The 13,722-nt window shown below is 41.7% G+C and overlaps 2 protein-coding genes across 5 annotated transcripts; both read right to left on the bottom strand.

The window, feature by feature from the left end:
* Positions 1–1,126: 1,126 nt before the first annotated feature.
* On the bottom strand, positions 1,127–7,905 carry LOC111253332 (uncharacterized). Of its 4 annotated transcripts, none has more exons than XM_022812581.2 (10): positions 7,441–7,905; positions 7,091–7,229; positions 6,638–6,790; positions 6,163–6,227; positions 4,326–4,495; positions 3,802–3,909; positions 3,229–3,327; positions 2,926–3,022; positions 2,593–2,792; positions 1,127–2,380 (listed from the first exon to the last, which is right to left on the bottom strand). In XM_022812581.2, exons 2-10 carry the CDS (start codon positions 7,147–7,149, stop codon positions 1,871–1,873), a joined length of 1,461 nt encoding a protein of 486 aa, XP_022668316.1. In that variant the 5' UTR covers positions 7,150–7,229; positions 7,441–7,905; the 3' UTR covers positions 1,127–1,870. The 4 variants fall into 4 exon arrangements, with proteins under 4 accessions (XP_022668316.1, XP_022668315.1, XP_022668314.1 ...); XM_022812580.2 differs by having other exon boundaries at positions 1,127–2,383; positions 7,374–7,903; XM_022812579.2 differs by having other exon boundaries at positions 1,127–2,383; positions 7,441–7,903.
* A 1,147-nt stretch (positions 7,906–9,052) lies between these two features.
* Positions 9,053–13,569, bottom strand: LOC111253423 (uncharacterized). Its single transcript, XM_022812763.2, has 4 exons — positions 12,178–13,569; positions 11,695–11,811; positions 10,568–11,196; positions 9,053–10,209 (listed from the first exon to the last, which is right to left on the bottom strand). Exons 1-4 carry the CDS (start codon positions 12,716–12,718, stop codon positions 9,541–9,543), a joined length of 1,956 nt encoding a protein of 651 aa, XP_022668498.1. The 5' UTR covers positions 12,719–13,569; the 3' UTR covers positions 9,053–9,540.
* Between the last annotated feature and the right edge of the window lie 153 nt (positions 13,570–13,722).

Below are 13,722 nucleotides of genomic sequence, written 5' to 3'. Positions count from 1 at the left end.
CACATAGTTGAGACACCACAGTTGTTTGGTTTCATTTGCAGGCAGAACACGCGGGATTTTATAGGTAATTTGCCACCGTTGACGTAACGTCGACACGACGATTGGAGGTTTGCGTGCGGCACAATATAAAACCAACGCTGCCAGAAATGCTCTACCGTCCGCCGCTTAACCCAACGGTCAAGCTTACCTTACGACGATAAATAGGTGTAATTGATAAAATGCCAGAGGAGAATATCATGCAGATAAATCGGGTTTTGATGGAAGACAAAACTTCTTTAATGTCGGGCTGGTTTCAATGCTTTTACCGTTCTTTGAAACTTGTATTTGTGGAAAAAAATCCTTCCCATCTTTCCCTTCCCCCGCCCCTTGGACGATCTCCCGCGGCACCCCAAACAGGGCGGCTTCCAATCTGGCCCAGATAGAGTTGCCATCTTTCTGACGGACTGAGACAGACCTCACTGAAATTCGCATTATATACATATGTTCGGTGGTATAGTTCGAAACGAAGTCATTTTATCTACTTGTCATGTCATATAGAAATGTCAATATTATACGTAAATTCGAAAACGTTGCAGAAGGCAATATCGCACTAGGTGGATTACGGGATAGAAGAAGAGTTTGATTTGGGTATTGCCTGGCGTTCTGGCCAAGCTGTTCAAAGAGTTGGTGTACAGGTACTTCGATAAAGGTTAAAGAGCGGCTCATTCGCCGTATAGGTTTCAAAAATTCCCCTAAGGTTGACAATTGCCATGTGACATGCACCAAAGTATATCCAAAAGCAAGGCCAAGGGTGGACATGAATGACAGAAGATACCAACTAAGGATTGACTCTGTTCAGAGAGCACATTGAACCTGATAAGTTCCTTGGTGCGTGACTCGTCGACAGATATATATTACTTCTCCTGATGCTATCCACTATGGTTACACATATCTTTTGACCTAGGAGGGAACAAACAGTATAACACAATATATATATATATATATATATATATATATATATCCTACATATATATATATATATATATATATACCTAACCTAACAAACATCACACAATTTCTCCTCGTCTGTTTAGCAATTGTTGTGTGCTGCATAGTGATCCAATACTATCGACAAAAGAAGCATTAATGCAGAGCATCAATATAATATTTTATTATTACTTTAGCTATAAAGGACATACCCAATGTCTCCATTTTGGTCGATATTGTCCTAACAAGTGTATATAAAAATTCGCACGTTACGGAAAATATCTGGGAATGCTGGCGGTACTTTTCATGGGATTCGAGCTCTTTTGTAGCACAACGCCCACTACACTTGACAAGCTGTTCGGGTTAAGAACAACTGAAGAATTTTCATTGGCCACATTTAATATAACTTATTTTGTATTAAAAACGCTGTGCTTCGCTTTCTTCCATAAACGTACCAAAAAAAATATATCGATGGTTCTTAATAGACATATATAACGGTATTTGGATATATAAGGGAAATGGCAAATAAATCTTTTACTGGACTAAAGACCGTACTGACGTCTTCGTAAGCCTTTGTCCCTTTTCTGTGTAAGCCCTTGAGAAAGTCGCTAGATCCAATAGCACAGGATACCGTAGTGGCTGTTCCATTGCGACACGATTCAACTGGTCTTTGCTTCTGCACGCCTCAGGAATAGATTTTATCTCGACCGCAGGCCCTTTTGCAGATGTATCTCCTTTTTGGGTGACCTTTTTTCATCGCTAAGTGGCTCCTTCTTGACATTGGTCGTACTCTCTCCTTTGTCGTTCATCTTACTTTCGTTTTGCTCCTAAGACCGCGTCCGATTGTCACTATCATTTTTCAACGATTTACTTTCAGTGGTATATTTCGACTCGGTCTCGTTTTTTAACCAAATTCATTTTTGCGTTCCTCTATTGACGATCCCTCGCCGTGAACGTCGTCAGCTTTATTTAGATCAGTAAGTGTTGTTTCATTAGTTTCGTTAGTTCTATTTAGATTATAGATGTTATCTTTTTCTTCCGTATGATGATTAATCCTATCTGCAAGTTTGTCATTTTTGTCCCCTTTATAAACACTAGTTTCAATGTAATCGTCATCTTTTCCTTTTTTGTTATCATCTGCCGCTTTGTCATAGTCCGCTACCCGATCATAGTGGTTAATATCGTCAACGAATAGGTTCCCTTTGAGAATTTGCGCGACGCCTTCATCATCGTTGGCGCATTGTTCCTCTGCGTCACTTCCGTCAACATTGCCCAAATCGTCATTGTGGAGGACTTCCACGTGTATTTCACCCACATCATCCTCGACGTCTGGAGGCGGTCCGAGTAGTGGTATCGGAGGTGGAGCATCCAAATCATTCAAGCCTGCATTTTGACACTCACCCGCCACCTCATCCTGCTGTGGTGAAGACGCATAACGTTAGAAACATGGTATATTCAACAAGTTTCTTAGTTGTCCTAACAGAGGGATTATTGTGAACTACGCATTATTCATACCACCTATTCTCATAAGTCAAATTATAACATGATTAATTTCTTAACGAATCAGTTTTGTAACGACACTTAGGATTTCGTTGAAGTGTTCATATAAATCTGAAGAGTTTCTACCTGTGTGCGGCGAGGGCCATAACAAACATTGCAGGTGAGCGCCGGTCTTGAGGCTAGAATGAGAACGTAACGGGCATCCCAACGCAAACCTAAACGGAGTCCTGAACCAGTGGCGCTTGAATGTAGCCGTCTAGCTAAAGCTTCCCGTTGCTCCTCAGGAAACGACATGATCACATCAAAATAGTATGACTCCACCGATCCTGCGCACGCCGCGATCGCATGCGTGCAAGACAAGGAGTGCATTTTTATGTACTACTAGCTATAAGTGCTATTTATCATATGCAAACACTCATCATAATGACAAGTAGCTTCTGAGTAAGACAACGAATGTACCTTTGTGTTCATTCTTCTTCTCAAATTTATACGTGAAGTCCATGATTTTAGTGCGATGCACACGAAAGCCAACGCTCTCCATTATATGAGCATAGATCTGGAATGTCAAGATACACATATACCACTTAAAGCTAAACCTAATACAAAACATTTCTTGTGAATGCTTTATGGTACGCTTTATTTTTTCTAAAGTGAACACGTAGCCCTGCTGTAACATTCAGATTCGCCCTGCTATAAATAAAAATCCCATTTTAAATAGTGTTATTATCTGGGCGTAATTAACTAACGTGTGTGACCACTTACTCTGTCGGCCCGAGGATGACCATACCAAGGCTTTTTGTTGATATCCAACGCCTCGGTCGCCCATTGGTTTAACTGTTTACCCATCTTTTTCAGTATGATCTACTCCGAGAGACGATTATATAAACAACAACAACAACAACAACAACAACAACAAGTTGAAATAAATAGGCAAACATTTTACTTTTTATTTTCTCAGTACTACTCATCACTTGAGACGTACATGCTCCAACGTAGCGAATGCCAAACCTAACTAGCCACATAAACCCTTCTTATAATCCAAATTTTAATATTAAACAGGCATATTCAGCCTGGCAACTATCCTAAATCTAGCAACACCGCCAATCTCATAGTTCGAAGATTTATGTAAGGCGAGTCCGGTCTTTCCCCGGCCTAACTAATAAATCAGTGTTATTATTTAAAATGGATGTACAGCATTAGTTGTCGGAGAAAGAATCACGGATCCGTGTAGGTGTGCTGCATTTTTGTTACGATAAACGCTACTTTATTACTATGTCAATACCCTGACTCCCTGATAGGTATTTTCTGTCTCACTCTATATTCTTTTATTTGTACCTTGGTCGTGGTCGTAGCAATGTCCGCTGGCAGCTGACATGGTATAGCCAAAAGCAATCGTCCCGTCGACGGCTTGAGACACCAAAGAAGATTTCGAAGAGCCGCTTCCTGTCATAAAAAAAACAGCAGGACAGGGCAAAAAACATGTCAAATGACTAAGCAGAAACAAAGTTGCTAGTAGCTGTTCGATTATCTGGTTGAATATATCTGGCTTTTCTACGGCACAAATAGATACATAGTGTTATCTAACCATTTATGCCGAACACGTGCCGCAGAGTTGCCCCTAATTTGTACAGCCTCTTGACAAAATAACTGCAGCTCTGGGATTTCGAATCAACCCGCCTTATTACTAAGTAACATTACCAAACATGAACGAGACGTGTGTGGTTACAAATACCTCATAGTTGCGACATTTTAACCTTTAAAAGCGCCGTTCTGTTGGTGAGCACTTTTTCATCACTTGAATAAATTATTGACGTAAGTTTATTGCCCAAGTAGGATTTATGCATATAAAACTTAGTTACCTGATTGTTTAGATGAAACAACGTTGGGTTTATATGTAGCACCCAGTCAAATGCTTGACTATATTTCAACGGGAGACGATCTTCAAAGTCAGCTATATAGGAAAATTCCAACTTTTCGTCGGCGAAGTGTTTCGTAGCGAACTCTATGCCGTGTATATCCGTATCCACGCCTGTCGTTGATATATTAAGTACAAACAATCTCTTTTACATAAAGTATTCGTAGAAAAAGCTTTATAAAATAATACAGTTAGGTAAATTATTCTTCCGCACTTCCTTGCACAAGGTTAAAACCCCTTGCCACAAAAAGCCTTGCCAGGGGGGTAGGTATTTAAGCACTGAAAGTCCACTTTTTTTTATAACTAAGCAACCTTAGAAGATCGGTAACAGAGTTAAAATTTGAAGGTGAAAAATCTAACATTTAATTTATATAGGTACCGCGAAATATACTGGATAGTTTTCTTTGAATGCTTCCTATCCCCAATTTGCCGCCGGCGCATTGTATATACGTAATACATGTTCGTTATAACGATTTGTGTGCAGCACACAATGTCTTGAGCTTTAGCTCGCATGTACCAATGGTCATGAAACGGCAATTTTAAAAAATTCCACTAAGGTCCATTAAAAAGATCTAACCTATTGAAGCTACTTAAGGCTTAATCTTAGTAAAACGATCAAGGAACGCGATAGGGTACATACGAAATAATCATATGAACACAAGTAGAATTTATAGCTTAGTGATGGAACTTTCTGCAGCACATATATATATATGTCCCACCATTAATTTACTCGACATCTTTTAATGATTAAATTCTTATTGTTTTCATTCGATCGTGCAAAACGCAGCAACCAATATTGCCATTCTGTAATATTGTAAAGCGTCGTTCATTTTTGATACATCGATTTCGAACGATGACACACGACCTGTGCTATAATGATATGTACAATATCAGGGCTACTTTACAAATGCAATGCTTGCAAATACTATGTTATTAAAACGATGACCTCAAGATTTCCCTACACAAACAAAAGAAAAAAACTCTTCATAACTTTTTTTTTGCATATATGTTGTCTGCAACAGAAGGTTCAGTGATGCTGTTGCATGAACGGAGTGGCTATGAACGGATGCTCCGTGAGAAGCTGTTCCCTCACTAGACTCCTTTTGCAAAAACTCTGGCATTTCGAGTGTACACTGGCCGGCGGCGCTGTCTTGTTGGAGTCACGCAGTCCAAGTCTCACTCAACCAGTTTCAGCCACATGAAATAGTTTACCACGTCTCTGCAACGAGCATTGTTAAAAGTTGATTCCAAAAGATAACGGTCCAATGATATTTCTTGCCCAGAATGCGCACCATACTGTTACTGCAGCTTCATACGGTGGTTGCTTGTAAATAGAGCGAGGATTTTCCAACACCTGTACGGGACCGCTTTGTTTGACTGTCTGCCCAGTCGGTAAACGCCTCATCTCAAAGTATTGCTTTCGATGCAAAATTAGCATGGCGTTAAGGCTGTCTTTTGGCTAATGTGGCAAACGTACGACTGTAAACCAGAACTTCTGGGTTAAATGCATTTTATGGCACCAAACACCAAGATGTTTACGCAGCAAACGCCAGATATTATTGCACTAGATATAAATTGTTGCAATCGGAAAGGAATTGAGATGTTCTGGGACGTCCTCAGCTGCCGTGCTGACTCTTCATTGATGCTCAAACTACGACCGGTGAGAAACACGAATCTAGCCGTTCTAATACTGAGAACTTTCATCATGCTATGATATGGGACCTCAGAACAAAAATTAACGTAAAAAGCTGGGTTAATTCAGTCGCTCGATTGAACCGTACCGCGTATTCCGTCGATTTTCAACGGCGCTAACTGCCGGCCGAGCTCTTCGCTGCGGTGTCCATATCTGATAAAGAAAATAAAAATGCAATTAGCAGCTGATGAGTAGATTAAGATATAGGGAAATTTCATAAATTCGATAGAATCACACATCTATATGTCCAAACCCGTTGAAAATTGTTTCTACAGCTCCGTGGTAATGTTTGCTCATAAATATTGGCAAATCAAAAGAGTAATATATATATAAAATGTGGCTTTACGCTCACTTCTGTATCCGATTTCTTAAATCTGATAAATTAATACGGGCCCAAGTCCTGCGTTCATAACGCTAAAGGCTTGTCTGAAAACAAAAAAATGTTATCGTCTGCACTAGGAACTTTTCGTAGAATCTCATGCTTATTCGGTCACGGTTTTTCAACATAGTATTCATTTACTAGTATTTATTTAGCGTATGTAGCTCGTTGCAGTGGGGCTTACCGTGAGCCAACATCGAGAACTTTTGCTCCTTTCCAGTCCCACTCCGATGTCCACTGACTGAGCTCGCAGAGAATTCGCTCTTGCAGAGCATCTGAAACCGCCAGTAATTTTGCCAATTGGAGGTCAGATAGTGATGACGATTTCTGTCGACCACTTAAAAAGAAAGCAAATACACTTACGAGCTAATATTTTTAAAAGCATCCTTCAATCTATTTTGCGTTTGAAAAAACGAAAATTTTAAACTAGATTGAATTTTAAAGTATTATTATTAAGGTCAGTTAACTATATGTAGCTCAGAAGGCTATTAGATTGACCGCACCGTCTTACCAGTATCACTATTTAGTGGATAAAATACAGAGCTAGTCATGTTTAATTCTTCTTTGCAAGCATGTAGGCTTTCCCAAGGGGACATCAAGTATATCGATGCATAAATGAAATACGTTTAGCACCTACATATAGTTAAGTGTTTCCGGGCAATATGCGGCTCCCGGTTTATCAGTTCGCATACACATCAGGAAGTAAGGACAGGTTCACCGGCATCATAGTCATCATCGCTTTCACCGATCTTTCGAGCGGTGTAAGGGTTAACCAACTAAAGTCAGTTAAGTAAACGTTGCATGTAAATACTTTAGTACATCGTGTAACATTTTAGTGCACTTAGATGATTTATCTGAGATACAATGTTCGGTACCATGAGGTTTTGAAACAGGTGGAAAAAAACCTAGTGACTTCTTACCAGAGTAATTGCGAATTTAATACCAGAGATTTTGCAGACACAGAACCCGCGTTCCAACTTTACTCACTTTGGTAAAAATCCCGCTGCATGTTAATCTTTTCTTGACTAATCAGCTAGCACTTCAGGTGCTTGCTTTTACCGATATCTAACTCCTACGGAGGAAGTAATTCGGCTCCTTATCTTGTATTTGAATAGGAACAATGTCCGACGGATAGTAATATCGGATAGGGTAGCGTCATGGCGTGTACTCTGTGTAGCACTTTGACGAGTATTTCCTCGCGTTCGTGGTGTTTTCGACCTTCCTACTTCTATAAAACATGAAAAATAGCACTAGAAGTAAACAACGTCACCGTAAATTTTAAGCGGAAGATGAATACTCTATCGCAGCAACGTTTAATACTATTTGGTATAGCACAGGAACATGGGAGAATCAAAAAGATACTGGTGATCATCTAACGCGAGTCACCATGGGCTTCTCTGCCGGGTGGAAAATCGACTCAGGCTTTGCGAGGGCTTGCGTTAGTCAACAGGCCGGCTTGAGGAGGCCACCTCGCGCCGCTTTGCTGAATACCTCAGAGAGAAGAACGCCTAACCGGGGAAAAGTATTTCGATGGGCTCTACAGTCTTCTATTTTCAACCGCTGGCTAACGGGTGCAGCCCCAGTCGATGTCATAAGATAGACACCGTGGCTAGCCTGGCTAAAGGTCACGCATAGTATGTAGCGTTAACATCTACATGCTGCCGTACGCCATTCGGTATTAGGCTAGGACCTTTCTGGGTTGAAATTGTTGGCCAGTAGCTAAATGTTCGCTTATTTTATCGGCGCCCCGTATAATGATTCACATGGAAAGAGTCGCTAGAACTGTGTACTCGCGAGTTATGGAACAGACAGAACGTAAGATAACTCAATATATGCACATCGAAATGCTCTAATTCACTAAGCTCGAAATTCTAGAGGAAAAGCTTTACGGTGACTTGGGATAAGCTGTATATCAAATCCTTACCACTATTGATGCATAATGGTTTAACTTCAGGAGGAGCTTTTGCGGCATTGATGTGTATCACTTGCCGTTGAAGTCAAAGGTAGGTTGATATACTTTCGATTGTCGGACAACGGAGCGGCTTAATTTTTAAAAAATGGCTTTCTATACTAACCACTGGGCGAACATTTTCTTAAATTGCTTAAACATTGTCCTCTGCTAAATGCCTCGAACATAGCAGAGTCGTACTATCAGAACAGTATATTTTGTTTCGCCGATTGTACTAGGCAATAAATATCGTGTATTTCCCAATAGATTGTCTACATTATACAGCTGGAGTATGATTGTAGTCTCTATTAGTTGTATCTATTAGTATCACTATACAAATTAACGCCAAGTGTCATTACACAAACTTATATAGTAGTATATGTACTTTCAGAAATTTTACACTTTGAACGACACTCTTGTTTTCTGCATAGTATCACGTACTTCATGTTCACTCATTGCAGTAATCGGCAAGCAAAAACAAAACTCCGATAAGGCTGTAGCGTTCCCATACAACAAGGAGTATGCTTCGTTCAGTGTAACGTATTACATAGGTAAATGCGCTCCGCTCAGGCCACACTGTGCACGATTCGACGATTCGAAGACGATTTGAATATTTAAGAGCTATTTAGAATAGAAAAAGAAGAGCACGGATACCAAAGCATCATTCACTTTTTTTATTTTGTTGCCTTTTACTAGCCAAGCTGTCGGCCTCAATGTGGCTTACATCCGTTTCTGCAGTCTTACACGATTAATCTAGTTACCTGGATTTATAGCAGAATCGGATATGGAATGATTGAGAACTTTAAAGCTGGAAAAAATAAAAAGACTTCCCAAGGCTGTTATGGTCGTTCGAGCGATATCCATAGGGCCTAGAAACTACTGACAAACGTGGTCGCCCTTAAGTAAGGGTGCTGTAGATGCAGAGCCGTCGTTATAACATCCTCGTTCCAATGAAAACTTGGGGATTCATCTTCCGATTGCCGTCTAGGAGCGAAACTGGCGAGAAGTGGCAATCAGTCCAACACCATCGCCTGTTCTACTTGAAAAATCTAGTTGAAATCTGAAATCTGGCCATGTCATTTCGCCAGGCCATCCTGTGCGATGCTGCTTGCACGGGCAAAAATAATGATGTATAATGTTTAATGATTGGCGCTCGACCTACGACCAAACTGGCGCTCACCGTAAAATCGTCTGCCGCTGAAGTTCCCAAGAAAGGCTGAATGAACACTGAAATACTGCCTGCGGGACGGTACCCAGGACACACCAAATGTTTCCTTGTTGATCATGATTTCCTCCTTCCGAGAGCGGCGGAGATGGCCCTCTAAGACGCTCGTTCTCGAGAGATTGTCATAAAAACATTTCTCCCTATTATAGCATTCTATAGGTAGATCGCCTTCGCTACAGCTGGGTTCGCTGTCATGCTTGGTCGCCTCCTGGCTCGCTTCTGTCGAGTCTTGTGTTGGCAAACTTTTGGACTCATTCAAGCTCAATTCCCTAAACTCTTCAAGTGCTTTGTCAAAATCGAATTCCTCGTAGAACTTCACAGTAGTCTTTGGCCTGGCAAATTCTCCAGGCTTGAAACGGAGCCCCACACGCCGACGACGTAGAGGTGTAAATACTTTCGTATGGGAACTCGATCCGTTTTTCTGTCTCGAACGGTTGCTATGGCGACCCACGTAAGGATTACCACGTCCGCCATGGCCACCCATGAAACAGCGTGGGACCTGCGGAATGTGAGTGAATCGACGATTCTGATGACGGTTTTCATTTATGGGATCTGAACTCACGAAGCTTACGTGACGCGCGCCCTGCACAAAACATAATAATTACGGTAAGGTATTTAGTTAAAATCAAGCATCATCGCTCTATCTGTCTGTCTCAAGCGCAAGCGTGACGAGCACAACGCGACAAATCTACTTAGAGAATGATCTGGTTAAGCTTTTGATTTGAATTGTAGTAATAATAAAGCCAACAAACAAATTCAAGCTGTGTCGCCACTGGTATTAAACCTATATCAGCAATGCGATATACTTCGACATCGATTCACAGAGAACATCCAAATTAGCCATATATCAATACATAGTAGTGTTCTCACTTGACTGACGCATGCTTCCCAGTAATAAATGGACTTCTTTTGCCGGCCAGTACAGCCGATCTAATAGTTACCTTTTCATTCCTTTGGGCGTTATTGATTGGTATAAATTTTTTTTTGCCCGCTTTCTGCCCGACTACTCCTCGCCTAGCACTACTATCGTTACTAGGCTTTGAAGATTGTTCTTTATAGTCCGGACAGGTGGCATAAATGTTAGTTCGGTTGTTGCTGGTACTGGCGTGGCTGCTGCAATTGCTGCTTCGACTTGCGCTATCACCGTCGATGCTCTTATATTTTTTGGTTTTCAAACGGGCCTTCTTATTAAATCTGCTTGTACTGTCGATTACTCTTGGGTTAGCTTGTTGTTGTTCTTGCTGCTGCGGCTGCGGTTGCTGCTGCTGTTGTTGCACAGGCTGTTGAGGTCCGACCCTGCCGCAAACGGCTCGATTGTCTGTCACTGGGCGATTAACATCGGCACTGCGCGTACAAAAGTCGTCACTTTGAGGAGGGTCGGCGAATTTTTGAACTAATGCAGTTGGCGTAGCAACATATAAACCCTGTGAGCCATCACTCTTGGACAAGGCGTATGCTCTTCCACTCGGACTGGACAGGTATCTGCTCTCAAGCATCTTGCTAGTTTCTTTGATGGGAGTCGATGTAGAAGATAACAAATTGTGATTGCGATCAGCAGCGCCATCAACTCCTACGATGGCAAAGAGACATGAAAATAAACCGAGATAGAAGATTAGTTGAAAATAAGTAGAGGTAATTTTGTGCCATGTAATTGGCATAAGAAAATGCTGAAGCTGATCATTTGACGGCAAACACACGCTAGTCTACGTGATCGCACGTAAACTAGCGTGTACGATAGATACGTACGGTAAAAAGATCTCTGAACACCACGCAACGTGGCCAATGGCGTGATACTAACGGTAAAAACAAGCAAAAAAGCACAGAGCACGCTTTGTCTGTTTCGAACCTATTTTATGACAGTGATGCGTAATATATTCCTATCTACCGATACGTACGTAATGACGAAATAGGAGGGCGTAATAAGTCGGCACAATTGTGTTAAATTGAAAACTTCCGTCGACGTTCTTGTTTTTTTTTTTGTTTTGTGATTTTATTGGTCTATCTGCATTAGATAGTGAGATATACCTATTGCCTCATATTTTACTCTAGACCAGTCAGCTGTACTTACGGGTGAGGGGCTGGAAACTTTTGATGAGATCGACGTTGAACACAATGAATCTATAAGAGTCGTTGGCTGGTTGCACCTTTATTGAAGCCGCTCTCTGTTCGGTTCCCATGTTTCGAACTGTGAGAACGAATAAGTCGAGTAAAAATAGTGTCGGTGTGTTTTCCCCATTGCTATTTACCGTACTCATTGATCATGACAAAATCACACCCCGACGGTCTGTCGATCGCGTTTCAGTGACAAGATTTCTGCCGCGTTTACCCTGTCATACGAACATTAGACATCGCAATGGAATTGTCTCCTAATACATACAACATGAACAACAAACCACATTCAATTCCGCGAGTTCGGGCTTCGAGAAATTTTCCCATCGAATCTATCTAAATCCATACGTTCTCTATACGATTGGCCCAGACGCCATTGGTGTCATAGAAACCCATTTTATCATTCCCTCCCTCCCTCCCTCCCTCCACTCAAGTGACTCACCGTTCTGCAGCTCAATTGTTGCCTTTGCCGTATCAATTGACCACAGCTTGCCCTCATAGCGGATATTCTGGTAAGTAATGACTGAGATATGCTTCTGCAAAAACCTCTCAAAGGTTCTATCCTTTATGGCAGCCGCAGCATTAAGTTCGATATTTGGATGTCGGAGAAGTTCTTCAATTCGATGCGCCTGTCCTGTCGCTGTTTGTAAAGGCCTATTAAAAGGTGGTTCGATTGCAGCCACTGCATTGCGGAACGACGAATACCTTCGAGGTCGTACAGCCGCCTGCGGCATTTCTTCGCCGACATCGCACGGAGATCGCCCACAGACTGATCGAGCTGGCGCTATCATCGTGTGCCCACGTGCAACGTCACCACTTTCCCAATCGTTTGACGTCTCGTACGCGTGATGTTGCCAGCGGTCGCAGCCGCACAGTAAAAACTTCGGTAGGGTTGAGTTCCCTGACCGGCTCAAAGCGCCGGTAAGCGGTGACGTGCTGAACGCCCTCGATGGCGTAGTATGACCTAACCTCGCTTCACGCATGGAGCTTAGTCAGTCAAAGATTCCTCAACACAGAAAATGCTACTATAACGAAAAAAAGAAGCCACTGCTACTACAAGTGCTGCTACTGGCGTTTGTTTGCCAACACAAATCGTCACGCGCATACAATCAAGATCTTATCGTAGTAATAATATTACACTGAGGAGGCGATCCAAACACCATGTGCAAGTAGTTCGAACGTGCATCAGGTTACTTCATTACGGAAACGACCGCGTTGTTTGACATTCGCGTTTGGATTCTGTTTCAAACTGCGTCCATTCACAAGATCTCTCGCTTTCAACGCATCATCGAAATATGATTTGTCGTCCTCTAATCATTAATGACACAAAAGTTTACTTGTGATAGCTGGTGGGCTGACGCGCGATGGCGGCGGGATATCTAGAATGTCAGAAACAGCAGTTGTCGATCTTTGTCCCTGCCGAACAACGAAGCCCAAAAAAATGCTATACGATACTAAACGGTTAAGAAAAATTATGCGTTTTCAAGATGATACGGTCATAGTCTGTCTTCCTACGAAGGTTGGGGACAAACGAAGTCGTCTTCGGTTTCAGACCGGGCGCAGATACACTGGGAGTCGGGCGTCTAGAGCCATGCTTCATCGGACGTATAGTGTTAAACTTGCCTACGCAACGGGTGTGAGGTTTCAAAAATGGCCTTTTCTAAGCTTTTGAAAAACATCTAAAAGAATATTTGATTTCTAACGAAACAGGCTTCTAAGATTTTTACCTATTGATGTATCGGTAATATATTGTGGTAATCGAAATCAATTGATTAGCTTTCTTATGTTTAGGAAACGTAAGCAGACCAATCGAGACAGCATAAAATGGCGATCTGCAGTTCGGCGTTCTTCTTTATTATTATTATTATTATTATTATTCTTTTCTTTATTCTTTGTTCTTACAAGCACGACCACAATAAACAAACACTGCACTCAGCATAGGATACACGGCAGTGCTGAAAAGTACTATTGCCCGAGTAAATTATCG

Source organism: Varroa destructor, unplaced genomic scaffold (assembly GCF_002443255.2).
Source record: "Varroa destructor unplaced genomic scaffold, Vdes_3.0 BEIS01000006.1, whole genome shotgun sequence".
In the NCBI taxonomy this organism is placed as follows: domain Eukaryota; kingdom Metazoa; phylum Arthropoda; class Arachnida; order Mesostigmata; family Varroidae; genus Varroa; species Varroa destructor.
Note: the sequence above shows the minus strand (reverse complement) of the source record. Positions and strands in the feature narration are given on the sequence as shown.

Excerpts from the sequence above, each read along its gene's own strand:
- LOC111253423 (XM_022812763.2), bottom strand. The coding sequence starts at position 12,718 with ATGCGTGAAGCGAGGTTAGGTCATACTACGCCATCGAGGGCGTTCAGC. Across the intron at positions 11,197-11,694 it reads AAGTTTCCAGCCCCTCACCC|GAGTTGATGGCGCTGCTGAT; the intron begins GTAAGTACAGCT and ends TTGCCATCGTAG. Across the intron at positions 10,210-10,567 it reads ACGCCCAAAGGAATGAAAAG|GGCGCGCGTCACGTAAGCTT; the intron begins GTAACTATTAGA and ends TGTTTTGTGCAG.
- LOC111253332 (XM_022812580.2), bottom strand. The coding sequence starts at position 7,149 with ATGTGTATGCGAACTGATAAACCGGGAGCCGCATATTGCCCGGAAACA. Across the intron at positions 4,496-6,162 it reads GAAAATCGACGGAATACGCG|GCGTGGATACGGATATACAC; the intron begins GTACGGTTCAAT and ends TATCAACGACAG. Across the intron at positions 2,793-2,925 it reads GAAGAAGAATGAACACAAAG|GATCGGTGGAGTCATACTAT; the intron begins GTACATTCGTTG and ends CGGCGTGCGCAG.